Source organism: Cricetulus griseus, chromosome 5 (genome assembly GCF_003668045.3).
Source record: "Cricetulus griseus strain 17A/GY chromosome 5, alternate assembly CriGri-PICRH-1.0, whole genome shotgun sequence".
NCBI lineage: Eukaryota > Metazoa > Chordata > Mammalia > Rodentia > Cricetidae > Cricetulus > Cricetulus griseus.
The window spans coordinates 3,084,303-3,098,610 of NC_048598.1; the positions used below are offsets into that span (position 1 = coordinate 3,084,303).

The following is a 14,308-nucleotide window of genomic DNA, read 5'->3' on the forward strand; positions in this document are numbered from 1 at the left end:
CTTTTTTCTTTGTTAAATGTAAAAGTAATGAATTTTTTTGAAGAAACAGAAATCACAAAGTATTATAATACATCAATTTGTCAGTTGAGTTGTATATTTTGAAAAAGTGTTTTTTCTCCCTACATGTACAAATTATCTTTGTGCTGGCTACTTTTTCTGTCAACTTGATACAAGCAAGGGTCATTTGGAAGAAATCTTAATAAGAAAATGCCCCTGGAAGATCTGCCTGTAGGTGAGTCTGCGGGGTATTTTCTTTATTAATGACTAGCTCACGGTGGATGGTGCCACGCCTGGGCTGGTGGCCCTGGGTTCTAGAAGAAAGCAAGCTGAGCAAGCCAGGAGGAGCAAGACAGTAAGCAGCGCTCCTCCATAGCCTCTGCTTCAGTTCCTGCCTCCACGTTCTTGCCCTGAATTCCCTCAGTGATGGACTGTGACCTGAGAGTTGTAAACGCAAATAACCTCTCAAATGCATGGCATTTGGTCTTGGTGTTTTATCACAACCGTAGAAACCCTGATTAAGACAATCTTAACACTTGAAATTTTATGGTCAGATTTATGGGACAGAAGTTTTCTGGAACACAAAAGTCTTGGGGGGGGGAGAAAAGAGGAATGGTTTATTTTTAAAAGGATATACATCTTTGCACTCAGAGGTGGAAAATGGCTATATACGAATTTAAATTTTTAAAAATTTGTGTTATCTATGCAGTGTTCTGCCTGCACACCAGGAGGGGGCACCAGATCTCACTATAGATGGTTGTGAGCCACCAAGCGGTTGCTGGGAATTGAACTCAAGAAGAGCAGCCAGGGATCCTAACTGAGCCATCTCTCCAGCCCCACGACTGGGATTGTTGCGAAGGCGGAGAGGCTTATCCGGGTGTGGAAACTTTTCACAGAGGTCAAAACACCGGAAGATCAACCAGCAAGCACCACAACACGACAACAAAAGCCGCCCGAGCCAAACCCCAAACAAATACTCCAAAACGAGAAGAAAAAAAAAATCACTTCCCCGGAAGAACAAAGACGAGAGAGCCCCACGCTAGACGGAAGTGGTCGTCCAACCTGGGCAAATTAACCCGCAAAAGCTTGTGGTCTGAGCTGTCGGCCACGACCGATTACTGAAGCTGGCCCGACGCCGCTCGGCACCCGTGGGGAGGCTCGCCCGGTGCGGCACCCCCACCCAGAGGGCCTCGGCCCCGCCCCCTCCGCGAGCCAGCCCTCGGCCCCGCCCACTCGGGCGCTCCCGGAAGTCCCGCCCCGCCTTGCTCGGCCCCGGGTTCCTCCGGCTCTACTGTCCGCGGGAGGTTTGCAGCAAGTGGCGGTCACCCGCGGGGAGGCGACGCGGGGACGTCTCCGCCGAGCAAGCGTGGGAACCGGGAGCGATAGCGAGCGTGCCCCTGGTGTAGACACAGACCGGCGTTAAGCTCCGAGCCACGTCGTTCTGGACACTCAATATAAGCTGTACCTTGCTCTGCAGATGAAGTGCTCATTCATAGAACGTGCTGTATTCAGTCTTGGGAGGTTTGGGGCTCTCTATTACCGGAGTTATATGTTTAAAAGATTCCCTGACTTAGGAAAATAAAAGGAATTCTAACTAGAAAGAACTAAACTCTTAAGGCTTTTATCTTGTAGGCATTGCAGAACTTTTGAAGACAGGAAAAAGAGTTTGAAATGAATGTCTATGGAAACCAATCACTCTGAAAATGCGGGTTGTTGTGAGAACAGAACGGCATTCAGAGACATTCTCAGACGCTCGCCTCCCAGGCATTTAGGAATTTCTTTTTCAAAACTTTTAGTTTTATTTTCTGTGTATGGGTGTTCTGCCTGTGTAATGTATATGCACCATAGGCATTCGTAGTGCCCACAGAGATCACGGGGCATGGGATCTGCTGGAACTGGAGTTCTAGGTGGTTGTGAGCCACCAGGTAATTGAACTCAAGTCCTCTAGAAGGGTACCCAGCGCTGTTAACCAGCTCCCAAAAATATTTATATCCTCTTCAATAAGCTCTTTTGCATTTAAACATTTTTAACTTCCTTTAAAAACTAAGACATAAACATGCACATCAGCCTGGCTCTGTTCTTCAGAGACTGTCTCCTGCCAGCCTGAGTCAGAATTATAATCACTATGGCCGCCTATACATCCTGTCCCACTGAAAGGGTGACAATACACACACAGGGCCTCTATGACAACCAGGCTGTCCTCTGGGGTTCTTACTGAGGGCCTGCCAGCAGCTGTTGCCTTTTTATGATAATAGAGTCTTTTCTGAAGTCACAACAGAAGCACAGAGCACACAGTAGTCAGCCGGTCACCTTTGCCAATAGCCTGCCTCATCGAGGCACTTCACAGGGGAGGGGTTTTCAGTCCCAGGGCCACGTCACACATGAGCAATGCTCAGATGTTTTGGAGTGTGATAAAATTCAGCACTAGGAATGTTTCCACTGCCGGGTTCATGGTCTGTCGTTGACTGATCACTGCACCATGCAGAACTGTAGTGTGGGTGCCTCTGCCTCTCTCGGAATGGTCACAAGTCAAGTAGATGCTTCTATCTCAAGTGTAACAGTGGACAAGAAAAAGCACTGTCGGGGGTATAGCAACCCTCTCTCTCTCTCTCTCTCTTTCTCTCTCTCTCTCTCTCTCTCTCTGTCTCTCTCTCTCTCTCTCTCTCTCTCTCTCTCTCTCTCTCTCTCTCACACACACACACACACACACACACACACACACACCTGTCATTTGTTCTCAGGAAAATCCCCACATCCCCCAGAGCCATCTGAGCAATTCAGACAAACACTTAGCTTGATCTTCAGAACAAATAAAAAGTACCGTAAATAAAATGCAGTCATCCGGTAACACACCTCCAGCCCAGCTTAACAGGCAAGGCTATGAGCTACATACAGAGGGAATCCATCTTTAGTCACAGTTGAGATGGGACAAACAGGGCAGTGCTGGGGAGGCTGACAGGGACTCCAGCCGCAGCTGCCTGCCATTCAAGAGCAAGTTCACAACCTCAGGTTTTCCTTTTCTTTGTTGAGACCTGGAAGAAGAAATCAGTAGTCCTCCCCTGAGGACTCCTCTGAACTTCCCTCCAGTCACATCTGGGCCAGTGAGGGCCTCAGCCAGGGTTCCTGACAAGCTCCGTCTCCCTCAACATTTCCTCCCAACTGCAGACATGTTTCAAAGTCTTTTCAGTTCTTGGTGGCAGCGTTGAAGCATCCACAAATCCACTGAATCGAACTGAACCCCCATCACACAACACAGGTCACTTTGGACCTCCATCCAAAGTTTGGCAACTGAGTGAACTTTTCAATATCTTCCAGGAAAAGATATGTTTAAGGTGTTTTTTTTTTAATTTGGAAGTAATTACATTAACAAACCAATCAGCTCCTTCATCCTGACAACGGTGGATAAGAGGTCTGTGCCATCCTGTCATTCTTTATCCAGATTCCAGTGAGGTAACCTAAAACCAGATCACTTAAAAAAGGGTTTTTATTCTGTGGCCTCAGCACTCAAGAGGCTGAAGCAAGAGAACCACTTGACCAGCCAGCCAGAATAGTCAGATCCTGTCTAGTAGTTGAAAAGAAGGGAGAGGAGGAGAGGGGAGAGAGGGGGGAGGGGAGAGGGAGAGAGGGAGAGGGAGAGGGAGGGAGGGACGGAGGGAGACAGAGAGACAGAGAGACGGACTCTCCATTGAGCCAGGGACTACATGCACCACCTGGCTATTTTCCTTCCATGCATTACTGGGTGATTTCCCTCCCCTGGCATTATTTGGAGTACTACAAGGTTCACTCGTGTTTTCTGGGTGCACACAGGGAGCTGGAGACAGACACTTTGCTCACTCACTACCCTGAACCCCACTTCTACCCCAGAGTGTGTGGGAGTACCTGGTCTTCCAGATTTTCCACAGGTGACCCACACACACACCATCAGAGCATGAAGCTCTCAGACGCTACTTGGGACTGATTGGCTCAGGCACCATAGGTGACCTCACTTCCTAGAAAGCTGGTGTGAACAAAAGTCTGGACTTCAGCAGCCTTGGCTCCAGCAGCGGGCCTGACTCTGGACTGGCCACACATCACATGATGACACTGTAGGGGTTATGGTGATCCTAACTACCCCTAGCTACTTCTCTTGGAGAGCAGACTTGGCCCCAGCCTGACCCATGTGGTGGTAAGGATAGGTAAGGAATAAGTGGGTGGAGATGTGGTCTTTGGTCCTGTCCCATCATAGCCCACTATTCAAGGACTCAGAGGCAGGAGCAATCCCACATTGGAGGGATCAGAGTTAAGGCAAAAGCAGTGAGACCCTTGGGAGGCTCCATTTTTCACTCACTAGCTGAAGAGTGAGTTGAACCCTCTCTATGGTCCCCACCAGCTATCCTGGACCCCCAAGGCTGTGGCTCCCCTGCAGTGAATATCATCTGGTCATCAGAAACGGGGCACCGAGGAAGTTGGGGGTTAGAATGGGAAGGAGCCTGCTCCAACACCAGGCCTTGTGTCTGTATCAGGCTGGAAAGCAGAGACCTTGCTGGGGAGGAACAGGGCTCAAGTCCTGACTCCTCCCTGTGGCCAGGCAGGTGTGTGCGCCACTGAGGTTGGTGGCTCCGTGGGCCAGCAGGGCTGCCTGGTGAGTCTCCTGTTCAGGGTAGGTGGGGAGGTTCCAGCACCGCAACCGGTCACTGTCATTCCCTCCTGCAGGTGACCGACCAGGGAGGTCAGTCAACCTGGGGCGCCCTGAACTCCGGCATGCTCCAGGTGCGTGGTGGGGGTGGCGCATCGCGCTCCACGTCCTCCGAGATGGTCCGGATGTCACTGGCGAAGGGCGCGATGCGTGCACGGGTCTTGAAGGAGGACAGGCTGCCACGGGGTCTCAAGCTCCACTGACGAGTCAGTTTATGGGCTTCCTCCTCCTGCTTCGTCTTCTCCAGGGCCTCCTGCAGCACGGAGCGGAAGAGCCGTGCCACGTCCTGCACCTCGGGCTCCCTCTCTGCCAGCAGCTGTCTGAACCTGCAGGGGACATGACGCCATGTGCTGAGCATCCCACCTGCCGGCAACTCCCCGCCTTGCTCTTGTCCCAGTGAAGCCTGAGCTCAAATCCCAGCTCTGTCCACCTCTGAGCCTCAATTGCCCCATCTGAGAAAGGCGGCGGCTGCCTTTTCCTGCTCATATGCAAGGAGCCTGACGCCAGCCTAAGTCGGGCAGGGCCAGAGTCCTCAGAGGTAAGTACTGAGGCACTGAGACCGCAGCCTGACTGTGTGAGTCTTTCCGTGCCCCACCTGCCCTGGTGACTGCTCTGAAATGCTCGTCTGGTCCCATCTCCCCCGGCCCCATGCCTCTTCAGGGTGACAGACACACTGTGCTTTCACACTGTCCCTTCTACTTCCCAGGAAGAGCAGGAAGGACAGCTGTGCCTTCTTGGTCCTTGTGTGTCTCCCAAGCTGTTTCCTCTGCCTAGATTTCTCCCTGGAGCTCAAGAATCATCCATTTGATCCTTGCCTTCCTCCACCTATAGAGGGCCAGTACTGGTCAGGGGCAGACGGGGCAGACCCGAAGACCAGTAGGCATCATGGGAGCCCCCTCACTGTGGGTTTGGCTGGCCAGAGCACCTTCCCTCTGTGGCTCTCGACCTCAGTCCCATATTCCTTTCTGAAGGAAGCATTTCCAGGGGCTCCCATCATGCATAATCGAGAAAATAGGAGATGGCAGTCTGAAAGGAAGGCAGCTGGAGAGAAGACCTCAAAAACCAAAGTGGGAAATGAGGCCCTCCTTTCAGGGGGGTTTCAGAGAGAAAGCACAGAAGGGTCAAGTGTTAGTGGGGGTAGAGTCAGGATTAACGTGTTTAGTTGTAGATTTGTCCTTTACAAAAAGAAATGCTGACATGGAACTTTTGTTCTTTTGGAATCATTCAGGGTTTTGGAGGGACTTCAGTGGGGACAGAAGTAGGTGCTCCGCCCCTTTAGGGAGGTGGTTTAAGGTCTGGATAGGGCTGGGCCAAAGCTTCACATACTTGGTGCCCCGTGTTCTCACACATTCACTAAGCCACGCATGTTCCCTCTCCCCCATACACACACTCACACCTCAGGCTGACCAGTTTCAAGGGCGATGAAAACAGAATAATGAAGACACAGTTTTGGGGAGGTTGCCTGGGAAAGACCCTAAGGAAGGAATGCTGATGCTGAAACAGCAGGATTGCTGTGAATCTGAGGCCAGGTGAGGCTACCTACTGAGTTCTAGGCTAGCCTGGGCTAGAAGAGGAGGAGATGCAGCAGGAGAAGGAGGAGACATTGAAGATAAATGGACAACAAAGGAGCCCTTGCTGACAAGGAAGTTCCTGGGCACCTGGGCATAAGAGAACTTTGAGCCTCACCCATCACAGCCTGGGGCCTCCAGGATCAGCTTCCAGCCCCACGTGAACCCCCCCCCAGGTCTAATATGCCTTTTGAGTTACGTTTCCTACCCCACTCCTCCTAAGATATATCTAGGCCACTCATACCCTCAGATCCTAGGGGCCTCAGGCTACTGGAACCAGTAAGGTCACAGTTCGTCCCCAGCCCAATGCCAGGGTTACCTGAGGATGGCAGGCCCACAGTAGGATGGGTGGATCTTGGCACATACGTCCTCCAGCTGCAGCCTCTCCCCAGGGCTGAGGTCATAGGAAGGCCTGGGCGCACTGGCCAGCCAGCTGTAGTCCACTCCCGTGCAGATCTTCCTGACTGCACGCCGACGCTCCCTCTGCTGCCTCTCCACCTCCCGCATCTGCCCAGCCAGCTCCATCATGAGAGTTTCCAGCACAATCTCAGCTGGGCTCCGGGCTGACAGCCTGGGTGGGGTGTCATTCCACCGGAGCCACGGGGTGAGGGACATGGTCCCCCAGGCCCTGCTGACACAGAGAAGAAGTGTGTGAGTCTTCCCTGTGCCCCTCGTCAGTTAGGGGAGAACCTAAGAGAACAGGAAAGAGAGAGGAGAGTTGGGTCCCTCCTGAGAACGTCTGCCCCCACTCCCACCCCTTACAGCTGTGTGGCCTCATGCAGGTCACAACCTTTCTGAGCAAAATTCCTCATTATGGAGAACAAGATAGGGCCATCTGAGAACCAGTTGTGAATTAGCTCACAGTACACATTACAAAGAAATAATGTGTGCAGCCATGGTGATAAGAGTCCTGAGAGCATTCTCATGATTGAACTCAGAGAAATGGCGCCCCAAAACTCACTAATCCTAAACAAAACAGGAAACAGCCCGTGTGCAGCCGAGCACAATCATAACCCCATGGTCCATGGGCACACAGCACACACATACACACACACACACACAGCACACACAAACAACACACAACATACATAACACACATACAGCAGAACACAATCATATCCCCATGAAATCCATGAGGAAAGCATACACTACACACACAGCACACACATACTGCACACAAACAGCACACACCACATATAGCAGACATACACATATATGCACATACAACACAGCACACACAACACACAATACACATATACAGCACATGCACACACACCCTTAGATACTTACACTGTTCCAGATAACTGAAGTCTAAGGATGGTTCACTTAGAAATGTGTGGGTTGACATTACCCTGATAAAACTGTTCACAATTCACTAATCCAGCAAGCGTTGGCCTTTCAGTGGAGGTACACAACACGAAAGTGTGCAGGGACCCTGCTCTCCATGAAACATGAGACTTGCATCTCATGACTGGGGAAGAGCACACTCAGTCTCTGTGTGGAGGGGTGAACACTGATGATGAAGGGGGTCAGAGAAGGAGTTGTGGGTAAGAGGGAGGGCAGACATCAGACACAAGGGCTGATGGAGATAAGAGCCTGGGTGGAAGACCCAGCCATGGTCCAAGGTGTCCAGGGGGCTGCCTGAGCAGGACATCGGTGAAAACCAACTCCACATTGACCAGACTACAGTGTAAGACAAGAAATTCTATAACCATTAGGGGAAGGAGGAGGGGAACACTTCAGACACGAGTGTAAGCTAGGACTTTCTCAGTAGGTCCCAGTTACCCAGGAAACAAGGCCAGCAACTGACCAAGGGAACCTGACACACCAAAGAAAAGTTAACTGAGTGGAGGGGCCTACAGGACAGACAGAAACCTTAGACTTGACAGGTACATACATGACACAGAATTAATATCTAAAATATACAAATAATTTTAAAAAATAAACAAGAAACCTGAGGACAGAGTCAAGAACTGGGCTGATGAAATGAATGGACAGTTCTCCAAAGATGAAATACAAGCCAGGTGGTGGTGGCGCACACCTTTAACCCCAGTGCTAGGGAGGCAGAGGCAGGTGGACCTCCGTGACTTGGAGGCCATCGTTGTCTACATAATGAGTTCTAGGACAGAGAAACCCTGTCTCAAAAAAAGGAAGAAAAGAAAGAAAGAAAGGAAGGAAGGAAGGAAGGAAGAAAGAAAGAAAGAAAGAAAGAAAGAAAGAAAGAAAGAAAGAAAGAAAGACAAATGGCAGTGAACACTGGAAAGTGTTCAATCTCTCAACTGTGGAGAGTTGGCCCCTCTCCGCCCCTCTCTCCTGGAGACCTGAGTTGGTCTGTAGAGGCAGATGTTTTTCAGGAGCTAAGGCTGGGTGGGCCTCCCAACCCCTGTGCTCTGTGAACTCTAAACTTCTGGGGCTCAGCTTGGGGTCTCACTGGAAAGGGGAGGGCAGTCTCAACTTCCTCCTCCCCACCCCCAGGCTCTTCAGCACTGGCCCTGATCCAACAGCAAGATTCCTGCTGCAGCTATTTCTGTCCCAGGTGCCAGCTGCTTCCCTGGGCTCCAGGGGCAGGCAGCCTGATTAAGCTCTTAAGGCCACAGGGTGGGGAGGGAGGGTGGGGGAAGGGAAGGGCAGTCTCTAGACAGCGGCAGGCCAGGCAGACTCCAGGACCAGCCAGGCTGTGTGTGACTTGCCCTGGGAGGTTGTAGTTTTGCCTCCTCACTGCCTCCTCTGTAGGCACTGCTCCCCCAGGAACAGAACTCTTGGGCAAGCTTCCAAGGCCCCTCACACTCCAGCTCACCATGGGAGCCTGTGACAGGGCCTTGGTGACGTCAGAGCCTGTCATGGGCCTGCTCTCCACTCAGCCTCATTAACAGTCTCAGGTACCAGTGTGGATATTAGGAGGACTGCCATTTTCCTTAGGTGTGAAGCCCTGGGGTCTAGGGCAGTGAATGCTGATTTCCTTAGGTGTGAAGCATCTCTGGGGTCTAGGGCAGTGAATGCTGGTATCCTTCCTTAGGTGTGAAGCATCTCTGGGGTCTAGGGCAGTGAATGCTGGTTTCCTTGGGTGTGAAGCATCTCTGGGGTCTAGGGCAGTGAATGCTGGTTTCCTTAGGTGTGAGGCAGCCCTGGGGTCTAAGGGAGTGTTAAGAGACTATGCTGGAGTATTTGTGCATGTGGACGGTCTTACATTCTAACCATTTAGGCAAACAACACTCATGTGTGTTTACACACACAAAAGTGTGACTCTAACACATAGCAAAAACAATTGTTTTATCTGAGGTTTTTTGTTTGTTTCTGGTTTTTTGTTGTTGTTGTTGTTTGTTTGGGTTTTTTTTTTTTTTTTTTTTTTTTTTTTTTTGGTTTTTCAAGACAGGGTTTCTCTGTGTAGCTTTGGAGCCTATCCTGGCACTCGCTCTGGAGACCAGGCTGGCCTCGAACTCACAGAGATCCGCCTGCCTCTGCCTCCCGAGTGCTAGGATTAAAGGCGTGTGCCACCAATGCCTGGCTGTTTTGTTTTTTTGTTTGTTTGTTTGTTTGTTTGGTGTTTGTTGTACTTTCCTTCCAACTTCCTGCAGGTCAGCACATGGGCTACGGAATTCTTACCAGCAGGCACAGGCAGAGCGCTGGGCTGGCGCGAGGTCAGCAGACCCCAGGCCTGTGCCATGCCTTCGCCGCATTACATGTGAGGCCCCCTCAAGCAGTGTGTGTTTGGGAATGAGTGTGGTAGGACATGCTTGGATTACAGACTTTGGAGTCTGAGGTGGAGATCTCAAGAGACAGCTATTGCAATGCTTCCACTGGAGTCAGCGCTCCTGGATGGGCGGTACCTCTGTCATCGGTGTGTGACCATCTGAGAGGACATCCAGGAAGCCCCCACCGAGAACTCACTGTCTCCTTCTCCCTGACCAGCCAGGCCTCCCATCTACACACAGGGTTAACATACTGTGCAGCACACTCTCCAGAGTTCGACAACACTCAAAAGACGGTGTGTGACCTAGGCGATTCTTGGGTCTGCCATCCCAGAACCTGGTACAAAGTCTGGAAGTGAGTACTGCCTCTCTGCTGCCAGGCAGCTGAGAAAACAGGCAGGATGCTGGGCTATGGTGACACCAAGTAGGGAAAGAAGAAATGAAAGCCAGTTAAGAGGATACACTGAGAGCCCCAAGACTGTAAGGACTCCCAGCATGGTGGCCCATGAGAACCTTGGGGATATGTCTCTCTCCCGAGTCTGGAAAATGGGGCAGGATGGATGCTCCTCCCTTCTCCTCTCCCTGGGTCTCTTCCATAAGGAGTAGAGCCCCACCCTCCCTGTAATCTCAGACGCCCCCTTCCCTTTGGACAATTGCTGTCTCAGATGAGGCAGACTGGAGCCGGGGAGAGAGTGTCAGCCGTACCTGACACATCTAGCCTGTGTCTAGATCCCTGGAATCTCAATTTTCCCATCTGTTAGAGGAGCTACAGCAAGGGTGCTTGTTTAAGGTTCCTGTGAGATCAGAGAAGCCTGATGAGAGCGTTCATGTCAGAAGCCTGGTCCACCTGTGGCTGTCACCGGCCCTTAGTGCAGGGACTCTTCCCTGGGGTCCTAAGAAAACCAAGTTTATGAACTTGAAAAGAACTTTGTTTCCACCTTAAATTTAAAATGTAAGGTTTCTGGGCTGGAGAGGAGGCTCTGCAGTTAAGAGCACTGGCTGCTCTGGCAGAGGGCAAGCACCCACATGGTGCTTCACAGTTCTTGGGTGTCTGATACCCACTTCTGATTTCTGTGGGCACCAGCCACACACGTGGTGCCCACACATATGCAGGCAAAAACATCCATACACATAAAATAAATAAATGTAAAATATTTGAATGCAGCATCTCCTCCCGGTGGGAATGACCACCACATAACCCCGGAGTATCCATGACATCTGTGACTTTACCTCCAGCCAAGACCATGAATGTGATCCTGACCCTTCAAAGTTGCTATTTGTGAAATATTGTGCGCTCACCATTACTCCAAAGCACGGTGTTTATTAGGTATGTCACTAGACTTTATACTCTTACCTGTTTCTAGGAACGCACAGATGTCACTGTGTCATGAGTTGTTTTATGCACATTTTAACAGCTGCATTTCTACAGAGCTGGTTTCCTCTAATCCAGCCTTGGTGATATTTCAACTTAGAAGACATTTCCTCAGTGACCCCCAGAAGTAAAGGAAAGCCTATCCTGCCCCCACCCCCACCCCACGACTTGGTGCCCTGGGATCTGCTGGCTGTGTAGGGAAAGCTGAGCCACCATCTTCCAAGAGAAATGATTGTTGGTGCCTGGGGCTGGTCCACACAAAAGCCCCTGTTCCTACCGCTGCCCCAGGTGTCACTCTGCCTCTCCCTTTCATTACACTGCCACCTCTGCTCATACTCTGAGCCTCTCCTCCCCTCATTTCTGGACATCCCCAAGGACAGTGCCTTTTCATCTTAGAAATGCTCCGAGCCTTCCCTGAATCCTGAGGGAAGATGGGTATGGTCCTAGACCATTAGAGGGGACCACTATCTTCACCCATGACACACAGTGAAGGGGAAGCTGTCCTTGATCTAAGAACCCTGATTTACTGGTCCAGAGGGAGCCACACCCAGGTCAGCAGCTATGGCTCTCCCCTGTACAGCTGGGCTCCTGCAGCTCAGCTGAGTGTCTGCGGGCCCCAGAGCCTAAGGGCACCTGACACAGGCTGCCCCAGAGCATGGGCTACCTCTTAGAGCAGTTGTGTCTACTGAGGACAGACCCTGGGTCCTGGCAGAGGCCAAGGGAGCATATACAACTGCCATCTCTCACTAATTCTCTCCCTGGCTGTTTTTCAGAAGCCAAGGTCAATTTCACCAGCTACAAGTTAGCGCTGTTTCTTTTCGGCATTAGAAAAATTATCTAAAAATCCATCGAGCCAGGTGTGAATGGGCCTGACCTATGGATCTTTCACCTACCTGGCAAAGACCTATTCATCTCCCAAACCCTACTCTAAGGGTCAATTTCTTCCTGGAGCCTGGTTGTCACTGCTCCCCACTGGGACAGCATGGATCAGTGGCTCTGGGACCCAGCATCCCAGCATCTTTAATGAAGGATGGATGCACGGGTAGCTGTGTATGTGGGTGAGTGGGTGGGTGGGTGGATGGGTCTCAGTCAGTTTTCTTCGTACTGAGGCAGAGCTGCAAGCACTCAGGTGTGACTATGGTACACAATCTCCAAGAAACTCCCCCTTCATCCCAATGTCACCCACTGAGTCCGCCTTCACCCAAGTCCCCTCGCTGGTGCTTTACTGGGACCTCACGACTGCTCCGTTATGGAGGGGACCACACATTCCCTGGTCCCTACTGTGTGCCTAGACTTGACTCTGCCCTTTAGAGTTGCTAAAGTTAAGTTTCTCAGATGGATAACTCACTCTAATTTGAGATTTGCTTTCTCCCCCCACCTGTGTCAGTACCGAGGCTGGTTTCTCTCCATCAGCCCAGAGTAGACAACAGCATTGGCTCCCCTCCCCCAGCCCCCGCAAGTTCATGAAGAAAGAGCCAGGCTATGTAACCTCCTTCCCCCTCCCCCAGGATCCCGCTGAGTCGGCTTTGACCAGTGAGGACTGAGGGGGCTTCCCATGGCCACCTGGATCCTGGGGTCAGCCTACTTTCTGGTTCCCAGATGACCAGGGAGCCTCCCCTCCAAGCTCATAGCCAAGTGTGCCTGACCCCTAAGGGCACTGTGAGGGCAGGAAGCTGCCACTTCTGGGGAGACCCTCCCTTACCTGAGATCCACCTCCTTCCAGGAAAATGTCACTGTAGGGGTCCTTGCTTTCTGTTTCCCAGTCTAGGAGAAGACAGCCTTGATCTTCTTTAGGGAAAGTAGAAAGTTGAGCTGTTGCATATGGGCAGAGGTAGAAGGGTGCACACCATCCTCGCAGCCTCCCTCCCCTCTCCCGCTGCTGGCTGCCTCTGATGCTCTCTGCTTCTCCCGGCTGAGAAGTTTTACCCAAGGTACCAACTGGAGGAGGGCCCCAGCTGGGCTGGTGTTTGTGGAGTGTGAGTATGTCCCCAGAGCTAAGCCACAACTCCCTGCAGAACCTGGAGGCAGGCCAGCCGCAGTTGTCATGGAGACCCACCTAAGCCTCTTGGCCTGCAGCAGCATTAGCTGGCGAGAGAGGGCTGACCTGACACAGATGTCAAGACCAGGCCGGGAGAGAGCTTTACTCTCAGAAGGCATCTGAACCCCTTCCTTCCCGGCACCGCCCAGTTAGATGCCACCGACCTCACCCGACTCCTGGCGCACCTACTCGTGGCAGATGTTTCCAGCTGCCTGGTGGATGGCTCCTGAATGTAGACGCACTCTTCCTTCCAGGAGGACATTATTCTGGGCATCAGGGGCCCATGATGACATGTCTCTCCCTTTCTCACTCCCCTTACCTGTCTGTCACCCTCTCTGTCTTTCCTTCCCTCACAGCAGGCACAGGCACAGGTCCAGGGAGGCTTCCTTCTGTGCCCTTTGCCCCACTCACCACGAGGCCCTGGCCTTTCTGCTCTCTGGACACGGTGCCATGTGTAGGCTATTCTGACTACAGGCCCTGAGTAGTCCCGTTTGTGCCTTTCGGGTGTGAAGGGGCACTGAGAAAGTCATGGGTGAACCGCAGCAGCCTGCACAGTAAAAACCCCTGGGGATGCTGAACCAGCACCAGGAAGGGAGTGGCCGTGGACGAGTCTCATTCAATTGTGTTCAAATAAAGCAGAAAGCACAGCCAAGGAGAATGTGAGCCAGGCCAGACTCCTCAGACTGGAACTGCCCTCCTGCCTGCACATTTGAGGTTTTCAGCTGGGAGGGTGATGCAGTGTGCCGATTCCTCGGCCTGCCTTCCTCTAGCATAGGCGTCTCAAGGTCAAACAAACTCATGGCAAGTTCCCATGGTGACAGTCCTAACATGGGATTGGAAGGATGGGTTAGAGACCTCCTCAGCCATTCCCAGGTGGCTTCCATCCAAGGCCAGCTAAGGCCAGAGCAGCCTGAGTCAAGTGCCAGGACAAGAGTGACCAACTGAGCTCACCCTTCCCAAGGGTCAGAT

General features: G+C 51.8%; 1 protein-coding gene across 2 annotated transcripts; it reads right to left on the bottom strand.

The window, feature by feature from the left end:
* Nucleotides 1-4,706: 4,706 nt before the first annotated feature.
* On the bottom strand, nucleotides 4,707-6,855 carry Rd3 (retinal degeneration 3, GUCY2D regulator). 2 transcript variants are annotated; one of them, XM_027416582.2, is made up of 2 exons: nucleotides 6,560-6,855; nucleotides 4,707-4,998 (listed from the first exon to the last, which is right to left on the bottom strand). In XM_027416582.2, the coding sequence occupies exons 1-2, from the start codon at nucleotides 6,853-6,855 to the stop codon at nucleotides 4,707-4,709; spliced, it is 588 nt and encodes a 195-aa protein (XP_027272383.1). The 2 variants fall into 2 exon arrangements, with proteins under 2 accessions (XP_027272383.1, XP_035300907.1); XM_035445016.1 differs by having other exon boundaries at nucleotides 4,839-4,988; nucleotides 6,620-6,855.
* Nucleotides 6,856-14,308: the final 7,453 nt, after the last annotated feature.

Coding starts and splice junctions, on each gene's coding strand:
- Rd3 (XM_027416582.2), bottom strand. CDS start 6,855: ATGTCCCTCACCCCGTGGCTCCGGTGGAATGACACCCCACCCAGGCTG. Junction 4,999..6,559: donor TGTGGGCCTGCCATCCTCAG/GTAACCCTGGCA, acceptor TGTCCCCTGCAG/GTTCAGACAGCTGCTGGCAG.